This window comes from Ornithorhynchus anatinus, chromosome 14 (genome assembly GCF_004115215.2).
Source record: "Ornithorhynchus anatinus isolate Pmale09 chromosome 14, mOrnAna1.pri.v4, whole genome shotgun sequence".
In the NCBI taxonomy this organism is placed as follows: domain Eukaryota; kingdom Metazoa; phylum Chordata; class Mammalia; order Monotremata; family Ornithorhynchidae; genus Ornithorhynchus; species Ornithorhynchus anatinus.
The window spans coordinates 512,194-526,374 of record NC_041741.1 but is presented as its reverse complement, the minus strand read 5'-3'; the positions used below and the strand labels follow the sequence as shown (position 1 = coordinate 526,374).

The 14,181-nt window shown below is 51.2% G+C and overlaps 1 protein-coding gene across 1 annotated transcript in view; it reads right to left on the bottom strand.

The window, feature by feature from the left end:
* The window catches only part of KCNH5 (potassium voltage-gated channel subfamily H member 5), a 94,982-nt gene extending 81,930 nt beyond the window's left edge, over positions 1-13,052 (bottom strand). Inside the window, 1 exon segment of the mRNA XM_039914112.1 lies at positions 12,735-13,052. Within this exon segment, the coding sequence (XP_039770046.1) occupies positions 12,735-12,807 (73 nt within the window). The 5' untranslated portion in view covers positions 12,808-13,052.
* Between the last annotated feature and the right edge of the window lie 1,129 nt (positions 13,053-14,181).

The window sequence follows — 14,181 nt, the reverse complement described above, 5'->3', positions numbered from 1 at the left end:
GCTCAGTAGGTTGCGGGAGGGCGGCGCGGAAAAGAGGGGTTGATCCGGTCCTTTCTCTAATAATGCCTTCAAAGATTCTCCCACCAGGACAGAGGGTAATTAAGATTCCCTTGCTTTTTACGCTACTTTTGTCCTTCTATTACTACCATCTCCATCAATAAACTGCAAGCTCCCTGAGGACAGGAGTCACGATGATTCTCCTCCCGTGTGTTGCCTGCCCTGGTGCCCGGCTCAGGGCTGAGGACACTGGAGGTGCTCCATCAGTAACGCAGGTGGTGACGAACAGAAAGCAGGAGGCAGGGTTCCGCACGTGATCTCCCTCCATTTTGTACAGTCTCCTTTGCCCTCAATTTGTAAAAAGCAAACCTCTGGTTTCTGCCCTAATTAGGCCAGATTTTTGGTCAACTCCGGTCAATTGCCCACAAGAATTTCTATTTGGCATCCTCATTAAGTGACCTGACCCCAAGGCTTATCTGATATACTTCTCTAGAGGTGCTGGGAAAAAAGGAGATGCATTTCCCATGGGTCTGCGGTGCTTTTTGGGTAGACCTGGTCTCCTCCAGTTTAAATGACATCACTGAGGCGTTGAACAGAGTTGGTGCCATTCCGGTGTCCTGAATTTTGAAATACAATCAATGAATCATATTTATTGAGTGCTTACTATGTGCAGACCTCTGTGTTAGGCGTTTGGGAGAGTATAATTCAACAGAATTAGCAGACACATTCCCTGACCATAACAAGCTCACAGTCTAGAGGAGATTTATGTCAATCTTTAGTCCCTTATTTCAAATCCTGTACCAAATAGAGAAGCTTTCTCCCAACCAAACCCGTATGCTCTAGATGTCGAGAGGGTCTGAAATAGCTAATGAATAACTGCAAGTCTGGGCTGGGCTACCTCGCACCGATCACAGAAAACACACCCTAAAATGGCAAAACAGCAGCACTTGTATCAGTCTGGGACTCCATGGTGGCTTCAGCTGGAGCCCACAGCTCCAGCCCCATCCGTCCCTCGGGCATGAGCTCCCCGCCACCCTCCCAGACCGCTGCTGCCCAGTGCAGTAGGTTGCCAGCAATGAACTTTGAACTGCCCTCCACCATAAATGAGTGTGTTCCCTTAGGGAAGCCCCCAGAAGGGTGGGGAAATAGATACAGGTAGGGTCCTTGGGGGTCCATACTCAGAAGCCACAGCTGGAAGGGGCAGATGTCGGTGTCTCTCCCTCCTCATGTCCCACTAATGACATCCATCTTCAGACACCTGACACGAAGGCCCTAGCCCCCCCCAGGGACCCAGCACTCCCACCTCCCAGGGCACACTCCAGCTCCAACCAGAGGGGTGGCTAGCTAGCTATACAGCCTTCAACTCCATCCTACAGGATTATCTGATGACTGAGCTTTTATTGTGCTTTTGTTTTGTTTTTTGCCGTACCATAAGACACAAATACCAAACCTCTGGGCACATCACACAGTTAAGTCATGTGTTTCCCAAAAAACCTGCTGACAAATGGTCAACACTGAGCAAGCTCCCAGATTTCCATCTCCAAGAATCTCATTCTGCCTCTCCTCTGTGGGCACGGCAGAAGGCCTTGCCCCATGCTCCCGAGACAAATAAGCTGGAACTGCCGGCCTGAGTGGGGCGACCCCACGGCCCCCCGCATTTTAGCAATCTCGCCTCCGTGCTCCTTCTCTAGGGCCAGATGATCTAACTGGAGAGAGAGAGAGAGATAGAGCAGACTGAAGAACCAGGCACACTTCTGGACACAATGGGAAAGCAACCAAGCAAACGGTCACTGTGCTTAATGAATATCATTAAAAAATACGTTTCCCCCATTCATCTTGCAGAAGTGCTATTGAAAGTCTTGACACTGACACGTAGAACGAACAAATTGCTTGAACAGATAACAGAGCGTTGTCTACTGGAAAGAGCACATGCCTGAGAGTCAGAGGACCAGAGTTCTAATCCCAGCTCCGCCTCTAACCTGTTGTGTTACCTTGGGCAAGTCTCTTCTCTGTATTTCAGTTTCCTCACCCTTAAAATGGGGCTCCAATACCTATTTCCCCTCCTATTTAAACTGTGAGCCTCAAGGGGGACTGTGTCCAACCTGATTATCTTGTATCTACCTCAGCACTCAGTACAGTGCTGGGCATCACAGTGAGCCCTTAACAAATACCCAATTCTTATTATAATTTAGCAACACTGAACATAAAATTTCTTCTCTGTAAAAAAATGATTACTTACCACCCCGGTTTTTTTCTCTCCCACATTGGCTGTTTTATGAACAGAGGGCACTAGTGACTGTTCTTAAGGACAAATGCAAGTAGAAAAAGTTAGCTAGAATCACTAGGAACATTAACAAGCTACCTTGTGGCCCAAGGAGAGAGGTTGTGCAAAGTGTTTATATAGCACTGTCCAGAAGCACACCTTCGCCTTTCTCAAGTTTCGTTTGAGATTATGTCTCATTTTTGCTGATCTTGCTTATTAAAACGAGCTTTTAAAAATGTTCAAAGGAGTGTAAAGTATTTGTTATGTAACCCTGGGAAAGCAAGAACAGCTAAATCATTCAAGGAGATGTGTTTATCCAAGTGAAAAATAGTCAGATCATCATCAGGCAAAAAAATTCTTTAGGAAAAAAAACCCTGGTTTTCCAAATACCATTTAAAAATGCATATTTTGAGAGATGTTATATATAAATATGTATATATATATATATAAAACGTTATATATATCTCTCAAAATATGCATTTTTAAATGGTATTTGTTAAGTGCTTGTCAATCGTATTTATTGAGCACTTACTGGGTGCAGAGCACTGTACTAAGTAAGCACGTGGGAGAGTACAATAAAACAGAATTGGCGGACTCATTCCCTGCCCACAACAAGCATAGAGTTTAGAGGGGGAGACAGATATTAATATAAATTACAGATACGTACATGAGTGCTATGGGGCTAAGGGAGGGGTGAAAAAAGGGAGCAAATCCAAATGCAAGAGTGACGCAGAAAGGAGTGGGAGAAGAGGAAACGAGGGCTAAACAGGGTCCCTCTGACTTCCAGGCCCATGCTCTACCCACTAGGCCACTCTGTTTTTTATTTTAAAGGCTTTTCAAAATGGCTCATTTTAAATAAATGAAATAAAATGAGCCATTTTGAGAACTCCATCTAGAGAGACAAGGTACCCACCCAGACACAATAAATCTGAAGACTATTTTGCCACGGTTGAAGGAAGCAGAAAGCAAGGAAGTTTTCAGAACAGATCTGAGGTGTCGGTTCCCTTGGCGAAGTGTCCCTCTTCACTATAAGCTCATTGTGGGCAGGGAATGTGTCTGTTATATTGTACTCTCCCAACCGCTTAGTACAGTGCTCAGTAGATAGTAAGCACTCATTAAATGCACTTGACTGATTGAAGCCCCAGTGCACCGAAAACTCAGTCAGACAGGTCTGCAGCGTGGCCAGAGTGAGGGAGAGGGCCAGTTCCTGCACCCAGAAGACTGCCCCCACCCAATCTAAAATAGCTCAGGTAGGCGCCAGCAAGCCACCGCATTGCTGTTAGGCAGCGGCAGGAAGCAGGGGGGTTCTCCTCTCTGGTGGTGCTTTGGCTTCCACTCCCGAGCCAAGATGGCAAAGAAGGTGGAAAGGGTACAATTCCCCACTCCGTCTCCTGGTTGTGTTCCTGGGGCCCGGCTGGCCCAGTGTGCACCAATCTCTCCCGGTTCAAAGGATCTGCCCCCATCTCTAATTTAGTTTAATATCCGTCTCCCCCTGCAGACCGTAAGCTTCTCGTCATCAGGGTATCATGCCTGCCAACTCTCTTATATTGTACTTTCCCGAGCACATAGGACAGTGCTCTGCACAAAGTAAGCGCTCAATAAATGCCAAGGGATGACTGATTGATTGCCCTTTTTGAAATTAGGATTTAGAAAGCAGATACATATGTGAGCTGCTGAGAGCTTCTTGGAAAAAAGGCACTTTATAAATTAAAGACACCATTACTCCACCAATTTGGGGGGAAACTGCTGAGATTTGCGAGGTGACAGACTTGCGATTTTCTCGACCTCCTTCCGACTGGATCTCAATCTCAGTCGGGGCAGAAGCCGCACTGGTTTCGAGGACCTAAAGTCACATATGACTTCAACACCGCAGATCTCCCGAAGACCCCGGCGGAAGGCAGTGGAACGGAGGTTCCTTTCCTCACTTGAGGAAAGGACGGGTGACCCAGGGACCATGCTCAGTTGCTGGCAGATGACTCTCCCCTGGGACTTCCTGTATTTGGACTTCACTGACACAGTGCATACCCGCAACTGAAATGGAGACATTCCCGGAGCAGCCGAAGCTGTAGCGGTCAAACCGATGCACCCCTTCCTCGGGGCCGTGGTCAGGAGCACCGGTGACAGATTGATCTAGGCTGAATTGACACAGCCAACAGTGACTGCGGCTGTGAAGGCGTCAAATGCCGGGAGGCTGTTGAGGCTCCCCTGGTGACCAGTATTCTTTCGTTTTATCTGTTGTATTCTACTGGTGTGGCCTAATGGAAAGAGCACAGGTCTGGGAGTCTGAGGACCTGGCTCCTATGCTCTGCCACTTGTCTGCTGTGTGACCCAGGGCAAACACTTCACTTCTCTGTGCCCCAGTTCTCTCATCTGTAAAATGGGGATTAAGATAGTGAGCCCATGTAGAACAAGGATTAGCTTGAATCTACCCCAGCACCTAGTATGGTGCCTGTTACATAATAAGTGTTTAAATATCATAAAAAAAAAAGGACTGGGAATCAGGACACCTGGAGTTTGACATTAGTTTGAGCCTAATGTATGACTTTGGGAAAGGCACCTACCTAACCTCCTGGGCCTCAGTTTCCTCATCTCATTTGGGAATAAGGGAGTTTGTGAGCCCTGTGTGGGGCAGGGACTACAACCAATGTAATCATCTTGAATCTACCCCAAGGCTTAGCTCACAGTAAATGCTTCACACCATCACCGGTAATTATTAATAACAACAACGGTCTTGAGTGATGCAAGAAGGCATTCATTTCCATCTTTTAGCACAGAAACCGCAAGCCCCTCTCCAAAGCAGGCCTGATTAACTCGTACACCCCAGTGCTTAGTACAGTGCCTGGAATATAGTTAGCACTTTAACAAGTACTATTAAAAAAAAAAAAAAGCACATCTCCTTCCCAAGTTAGTTATGCTAGACGATATCACTAGAACCGTAGAGTGGTTCCCAGTTGCCAGTCGCATTAAAGCCAGAGCCCAGTGTGAAATCTATGGCTCGGCTCCAAGTGCTGCTCATCCTTCCCCAAACAAATGATGTCACTGCCCTCTTCTGCTGCAGCTCTGCTACCTGCTTACCCTCCTCACTGGCCTCTGCCCATTCTTCACCTTGGTCCCCACCACTGTCCCTGTCTGGAATGAGCCCTCCCTCCCCCCACCCCCAAGTCTCTTGGCAAAACCAAATCCCTGGGATCCTTCAACCCGAAACATCTACTTCCAGGGGTTTCCCCGGTCAACCCCAGCTTCTTAAAGCCACTGCGAATGCTCCTTTAAATGTTAAGCGCTTTCGTCTGGAAATGTTGCTCTGAGCTTCTATTTTATCTTTGCCTGCTTTTGTTTTTCTTTTGTGTGTCATGCTTACATGTGTAGGTGGGTGCTTGTTTCTGCTCTAAGCTGCTTACAGTCTGTCTAATGGAGGAAACAGGATCATTAGGTGGCTTTGCATCTTCAGAACTCTACAGCCTCATAAGCACTCAGAATTTTGGCCTACTTATGTCAGTTGAACTATGATTTGTGGACTTGGGAATGGAATCTGGTCTCTAACACACTTGCCCTCCCCGCCCACCCCCACCAACTCTTACAGACATAGGTCCTGAGCCCCCTGAGGGCCAGGGACCCTGGCTCAATTATCTTCCACTCTTTTCCCAAGTACTAACTAGTGCAGTGCTTTCTGCACCCAGTAGGTGCTCAATAAATACTTGGAAATGAATTAAAAACAAAACAAAAATCAAATACCCCTAAACCCAAAACTCCTACGGAACTCTAATCTTGAGTGGGATCAGGCATGTTAAGTGAAGTTCTGTATCAATCACTATATTTTGAGTGCTCAAAAATGTGGCTGTTTGTCACCAAGTCAGTTCCGGGCCAAGCAGATGGAGAGGAAGATGGGCCCATACCCAGCCCCAGACTCTACCTGGCTCCCGCGTGGCCCGACTTCCCTGAGATCCAGCCCCAAAAGAGGGCCTCCGGGCAGTTCGCTATTCTGGCTTTCGGAAGAGCTGCCTGCCAAAGCCTGCACAGTACAGTTCCCTTCTCTCCAGATACTTATATCAATCACTGAAATATTTAAGCCAGGTAATTCTGCCTTGAAAAACCACTTAGCTCCTTAATTTGCATTATTTTAGCTCAACAATCAATTCTGAATTGGGCGATTTAGAAGATCCACTCCGTGGTCAAATGTTACCGTCGCCTTTTCATCTCTATTATGTCCTATCCTTTTCTGGTTTCTGAAAGAAACCACACTGGTTGCCGTAGCCACAGGCTCCGGCCTCTGGGCTGACAAGAACTTGAAGTCAAGAGGAGCTGCGGCACTTTCCGGGGCAGGAGAATGGCCAGCTGGCAGCTGCCTTAAGTCAACAATTTCAACTAGAATGAAAGGTGACCACAGCTTTTCAACCACCCTTGAATTGAACTGGTCCCTTTACTCCTGACTGGCTTTACACCTAAAGTGACTTCAAACCCAATGTCACAAATAAAATATCCTCAAAGCGCACCGGCAATTGCTATGTTATTTCTCTATTAATTGAGATTATCCAGGGAGCACTAGGGAAAAGTCTTGTAAAACACCCTAATTTACAGCATAACCATTCCGCTCCTCTACAGACTCAATCAAGCCTTTCAGCGATTATTCATTCAATTTAAAAATGTATCTGGAGTTGCAGAAAATGGTCAAAAACTTCATTTTCCTAACGACTATGGAAGGCAAATTTCCCTGCCATGGAACACACTGACCCTCCAATCGATAGCAAGAAAACCTTATGGGGTGGGGTGGATTTGTGCTGAGCCCTGAAACGGACTTGGTGAGAAACAGGCACACCGGCGAGAGTTTTGTACGACGCTCTGCGTGCTGGAAACAATAGATACTAATGATTGATTAAAAGAGCAAAATTACTTCACTTTTATAAAAGTGTTCATTTCAGGGAGAAGATTAGGTTAGTTGTTCAATCTTCCAAGAGCACACATCTTGCATCTTGCGATGAGGACTCACCGAACTCATCCTCGATACTTTGGTATGTTAAAATACCGGGCTGTTTCAAGGCATCTTCAAAAATGAAATAACTGTAATAACTCAAATTGAAAATATACGACAACGATATTTTCCTTGCAAAATGTGACTGCATGAATTCTGTTTAAGATATGACAGTCATTCTGTGTCTAAAGAAATATTAAGTCCGTGGAAAAGTTATTCAGGGATGCAGCCGGAATGTTAACTCTTTAACCCACATATTCATATCAGGCCTCCCTTTGGTCACTTTCACAGCGTTGCGCTTACGGGATGTTGGCCCCACACAACTAAAACAAAGACTTCATTAATAAAAAGCAAAGTGAATACCTTTCCAATGTGTCTGCTATAGTGCGCTCTCCCAAGCACTCAGTACCGTGCTACTGAGTACTCAGTAAGCACTCAACTGATACGATTAACTGACCATTCTTCCATTGGGCTTGGTGTACAACAACTAAACCTTGACTCTGAAAGCCCTTAATTCCCTCCTCTCCTCTCTCCTGAAAACATATTAGCGATTTGTTTCACCTGTGACAAAACTTAAGAGTGACCTCTTGTGGTACACGTCAACTCCCATGCAACTGTCTTCCATCCTTAGACTGTAGAAAAACCAGCGCTCGACGGTCTGAGGGTAACCCCCAGTCCAGGCACCGTTAGCTATGAAAGATAAACATTTAGGAACTCAAAGCTCTCTCCAGAGAAATTGCCAGTCCACAGCGTCAATAAAACCAGCAGAGCGATTCCCTCCTGCAGTCGGATGGAATTTTGGACAGCGCCTTATTCCAAGCGCGACTCCAGGGACTCCAGAACAGGGATTCCTTCCCTCCCGCCTCATCCTGCCGGCCGTCACGTTAAAGCAGACAGAGAAGGGAGATTTCCAGGCAAGAGGTGGGTGTCCTGGGATACAGGGCTCCCCCGCTCAGCAATGCACTGCAGTCATTATATAATGCAGTGTTGTTTCAGAACCAAGTCAATCCCCGTGCTGATTTAGAAACATAATCTGGTTGCTCAATAAAATTGCAATTGCAGTGATGGCCATATTTCAAAATAAATGCCGGGCACGGAGAGGACCGACTAAAACAATAATTACATAAAACTTTACGTTTTCATTTATCTCTCCTCCTCCATCGGTCTCCTTCTAACGAAAGCCTTTTGTACCGAGAAAGACTTTCAGCAGCAGCAGCCGCCGCCGCCGCCGCCGCCTCTGAAAAGCCTATATATTATTCACAGCTGCTACTAAATGTTTCAACATTTACAAGTCACAAATGTTACTTTGCTTTCCATTTTTTTTCTCTATTTTCCTCTTCTGCCATTTTAAAAACTGAAATTTCAACTTCTTTCTAAAAACAAGTGTCTCAAAGAAATCAGCTAGGGCCAAAGGAAATATGTAGGCTTGCCCTTATATTCTGAGGTAGCAGGCCACTGGGGAAGAACAGCCCTTGTAAAAATCAACAGTCCTCTGAAAAATGACTCAGTAGGTCAGTAGTCTGATCTCTCATTAAAAGTTGAGTTGAGAAAGAAAAAGTTAATATTTTAATTTTGCTTTCTTCTGATTTTAAAACCCTCAAAATACTTCTGGATGGAGACCCAACAGTCCCAGTTTTATGCTTTCATTTAATTCCCATTAAACCATTGAAAAGAGATTGGAGAGGCAGAGTTTATTCAGTGGCATGTTCCAAAAGAGGCCTCTAAATCTCAACATCAAATTTGTATAGCCCATATTTAAATTCTCTCAATATAAAAATTAAGAAATGGAAAATGGTGCATTGACAAAACTCACAGTCCAAAGTCAAGAACCACAATCAAATGCCCCAAAATATTTCGGTTCCCCCAAAATGACATCCTACAGTCAGGTTCGAAAATAATAAAATACTCATTCTGCAGACTCTCAGCCACACGGCTCCGGAACAGGGGGCTGCAGAAACCGGGTTCCATCCGGGTTTTTAGTCTTCAGTGAGTGCAAACTGGTCAGGAGCATCATTTCTCTTTCCTCAGCAAAAGAAAGAAACAACTTGAGGGTAGAAAAAAGGCCAGGTGTAGTTGCTGCTTTAAGAGCAAGACCTCTTAAATGATCTTTGGAATGATCTTCCGCCACTTATTTTAAGGAAATTTGGATCTTTTTTTTACCAATACCCAGGGTTCTGATCAGGCAGATGCTGGAAGGGCCTCAGCTCTTCCCTCCCCATCTTTTCTTTTCTTTCTTTCATTTTAAGACGCATTTCTCTTCACATGGGCAGAAAGGGAAGGAGCTAGGCTTTCCAAATTGTGGGAAAGGGGTGTTCCATGTAGCAGCAAAGTGGCTCCCGCATTTTCCACCCCTAACATCCGTGCCAGATGTTCCCCATTTGGATTGTCATCTCCCAAGCGCTTAGTACATTGCTCTGCACATAGTGAATGCTCAGTAAGCACCACTGATTGGGGGGTGAATAAAAGCTCCGGTACCCAGTCCCCCGTGCAGGATCTGGGAGGAGAATTTTCCCTTTCCTGCTGGATTGCACAAGTGGCTAGTGATAAGCCTCCATACTCACTTTATTGGTGGCTCTCAAATGGAGAGTGCTTTACCAGGGCAGTCACGTTCTAATTTCATACTGACAATGCCAGAATCTTATCTTCTGAACACTTCACATAGATAGAAAACAAGTCCACCTAATAAGTAGCTGAGAGTTTCTCCTGTTTCTCTGGGAGGGGTAACCCTGCCCCCTTGAGAAACCGGGAGCTCTGACCACATTAGGTTCTTCGGCTATCCAGGCAGGCGCTGCGGCTCAGGGCCTGGGGAATGACTGAAAAGGGACGAAGAGCAGGCTACCCACATCCCATGGGGGACAGGTGGCATTTCAGAAAGTCCATCTCTCAAGTAAGCTTTCGGCTCTGCACTGGGTCCAGCCTCAAAAGTAACAGCAATCCCAGCGCCTTAGAGAAGCGGGTAGGCTCCCATTTTACAGGTAACAGTGCACCTGAGAGAGCCAGGACAGTGCATTTGAGGAGAAAGGAAGAGATGGTATTGCCAGTCGCTGAGGCGGCAAATCTGGAACGGGACCAAAATCGGCAGGTGTTTACAGTAGTAGTGGTAATGGGATTTATGAGCGCTGGGGTAATTGCAAGGTAAACAGACTGCCCCACGCTCTGCTCAATCTAAATGTGTTGGGGGTGGGGGAGACGGAGAGGAACTGGCACTTGGAACAAGACGAAACAATAACAATTCAATAATCCAAGCCAGCCGCGTAGCTAGACCCAAACCACGGCAATCGGACATGATCCTCAGAGAGGACTCCACTCATGCTCCCCAGGACCAGCCCGAGTTCTGCTCGGTCCTGAAGACTCCTGTAGCGGGGCCCGGGGGGCTTCTGGCCCGGCCTCCCCTCACCGTTCTCTGGGCAGGAGGCAGGATTGTCCTGGGGGAAGGGGGCAGGGGTGGTGGTGAAGGCCTGAGTAGCGTGGCTCAGTGGAAAGAGCCCGGGCTTGGGAGTCAGAGGTCACGGGTTCTAATCCCAGCTCTGCCACTTGCCAGCTGTGTGACCTTGGGCAAGTCACTTCTCTGTGCTTCAGTGACCTCTTCTGTAAAATGGGGATGAAGACTGTGAGCCCTACGTGGGAAAACCTGATTATCTTATATCTCCCTCAGGGCTTAGAACAGTGCTTGGCACATAGTAAGCGCTTAACAGAGAGCAACATTATTATTACTATTGTCTGACTTTCAGGTCACGGGGCAACACCCGACATCCCACGGGAAAAATCCCTACTTCGGTCCGAAGGGGCCGGTGGCTTCGCAGGGCTGTGCTCCGGCCCAAACCCAGCCTGGCGGGCCTCGGCCCCGCTGGCGAGCCGCCCCCTCAGGGGGGTCGCGCTGCCCGTCCTGGGATGGCGCTCCTAGATCCCGGGAGTCCACAGGCTCCTTCGGAAAGATGCCGGAAAGACAACTGTGACTTGCATCGGCAGAGGAGGTCGGTCCAGCTGACACCGCCAGGCAGCGTAGCCTCGGCTTAGGCCGAGGGGGCCTTCCCTATTTTTGTAACCAACAAACAGTAAAAGCTATTTTTGGCCTCTCCACAAGCGGGTCTGTGACTGTTTTATTCAAATTATCCAATTAACACTAACACTGCAGCCATCTGACATCTTTCCTGGGATTCCTGATTTTTAACTTTTTGGAGAGCAGATGCGGGGGGCGGCTAGGGAGGGAGGGAAACAGTTTGACAGATAGGGATTAATGGCTATCGGCCTCCAGAGGGGGAAGATGATTTCTGCCACCGATCAACCTATTCACAATCCTCACTCTTTCTTCACTCGGTGGGCGTGGAACGATTTTGCTGGGTCGGGGAAGTCTCTTCCGAATCCTCTCTCTGAGAAGCAGGGCGCCTGGGTGCGAAGAGCCCGGGCTTGGGAGTCAGAGGTCGTGGGTTCTAATCCCAGCTCCGCCGCCCGTCCGCTGCGTGACCTTGGGCACGTCACTTCACTTCTCTGAGCCTCAGTTCCCTCCTCTGGAAAAATGGGGCTGAAGACTGGGAGCCCCACGTGGGACAACCTGACCTCGTATCTCCCCCAGCGCTTAGAACAGTGCTTGGCACCTAGTAAGCGCTTCACTAACACCGTCCTTATTATTCGGAGAATTCCAAGTCACACTCCCACCAAAAATCCCACCTCTTTGGGAATGAACCTGGCCCATAATGACCTAGCTGAAGAATTTCGGACCAGGCGGGGCCCCCCCCCAGCTCGGCCTTCGCCGTCCCCTAAACCCACCCCCCGACCTAAATTCGGAACCGTCCCATCGTGCGGCGCAAAGTGACGCTCGAAGTGATTGTGGGAGTGGAACCGGCTCCTTAAGGAGAAACTTGTGGGAGCCGGGAAAACCCCAAGGCATCGAGGCCTCGCAGGCTCCGGAGGCTGCGAAACGCTCTGCTCTGCCGTCGGTCCTCAACGTCTCCCTCCTCTTGGGAAACTTGGAGGAAGAGAAGCAGCGTGGCTCAGTGGAAAGAGCCTGGGCTTGGGAGTCAGAGGTCATGAGTTCGACTCCCGGCTCTGCCCCTTGTCAGCTGTGTAACTGTGGGCGAGTCACTTCACTTCTCCGGGCCTCAGTGACCTCAGCTGTCAAATGGGGATTAACTGGGAGCCTCACGCGGGACAACCTGAGGCCCCTGCATCTCCCCCAGCGCTTAGAACAGTGCTCCGCACATAGGAAGCGCTTAACAAATACCAACATTATTAAGAGGAAGAGGAGGAGGTGGAGGAGGAGAGGTCGCCTTAGGGGTGGAAGTTTGGGTGAGTTGCAAGACGGGGCGAGCCGCCTGCCGATTCTCCCCGGCCGGTCCTTCGGGGACGAGGCGGCCGTCGTGGGACATGATGCCAATTCCCGGCGCTCAGTACGGTGCTCGGCGCGTAGTAAGCGCTGGAGAAATACTACAGAACGGACATCTGTTAGGCGTCTACTGCGTGCTGAGCGCTGGGGTGGAGCGGAGCAAAGGGGGCCGTCGGTCTCCTTACCGCTGGAGCGGCGGACGATGTTCTCCAGGAAAGTGTTCTGCGGTGCCACCAGTCCTCGCTTGCCCCCCGGCATGGTGGGGCCGGGGGCGGCGGCCGGGCCCGGCGGGAGGCGGGAAGGAGCAGGAGCAGGAGCAGGAGGAGGAGGAGGAGGAGGAGGAGGAGGAAGAAAGGGCGCGGCGGCGTTGGGGAGCCCGTCCCGGATGAGCAGGTCTGGGGAGGACGACGAGGCAGGTCATGGTAGCAGCGCTCCCGCGGCTGCCGCTGCCCAGACGGTGCTGGCGGCGCCGCACCCGGCGGGCGGCAACTGCGGGCTCCGCCGGAAACACTGCGCCTGCGCCGGACCCGCCCCCTCCCGCCGCCGCCGCCGCCGCCCCCACGCCGCCCGCCGGGGCTGCTCCCCGGGACCGGCCGCCCCCGGCTCCGCAGGCGGCACACCAAACAGCCGCCGGCGGGGCCGCGGGGGGACGGGACGGGACGGGACGGGGCGGGGCGGGGCGGGGCGGACCGACGGACGGACGAGCCGGGGAAAGGGAGGGGACGCGGGGGAGAGGAGGGGAGGGGAGGGGCGGGAGGGGAGGGGGCGGGGGCACGTGAGAGGGGCGGGACCCGGGAGAGGCGGGGGTCACGTGGGAGGGGGCGGAGCCGTGGAAAGGGCGGGAGCGAGGGGCGGGGCCAGGTGGCAGGGGCGGGGGCACGTGAGGGGGCGGAACCCGGGAGAGGTGGGGTCACGTGGGCGGGGGAGGAGCCGTGGGGAGGGCGGGGTCACGTGGGAGGGGGAGGAGCCGTGGAAAGGGCGGGAGCGAGGGGCGGGGTCACGTGGGAGGGGAGGAGCCGTGGAAAGGGCGGGAGCGAGAGGCGGGGCCTCGGAGGGGCGGGGTCACGTGGGAGGGGAGGAGCCGTGGAAAGGGCGGGGGCGAGGGGCGGGGCCAGGTGTCAGGGGCGGGGGCACGTGGGCGGGGGAGGAGCCGTGGGGAGGGCGGGGTCACGTGGGAGGGGGAGGAGCCGTGGAAAGGGCGGGAGCGAGGGGGCGGGGTCATCTGAGGGGGCGGTACCCGGGAGAGGCGGGGTCACGTGAGCGGGGGCGGAGCCGTGGAGAGGGCGGGGTCACGCGGGAGGAGGAGGAGCCGTGGAAAGGGCGGGAGCGAGGGGCGGGGCCAAGTGGCAGGGGCGGAGTCATCTGAGGGGGCGGTACCCGGGAGAGGCGGGGTCACGTGGGCGGGGGCGGAGCCGTGGAGAGGGCGGGAGTCACGTGGGAGGGGCGGGGCCTCTGGAAGGGGGTCACGAGGGAGGGGCGGGAACATGGCAAGGGGCGGGGTCACGTGGGGCGGGGTCACGTGGGGCGGGGCCGCACGGAATGGGGCCCCTGGAGGGGGAGGAGCCACGGGTGGCGGGCACGTGGAAGGGGCGGGGCCGATGCGCACGAGGCGGGCACACGAGGGAGATCAGG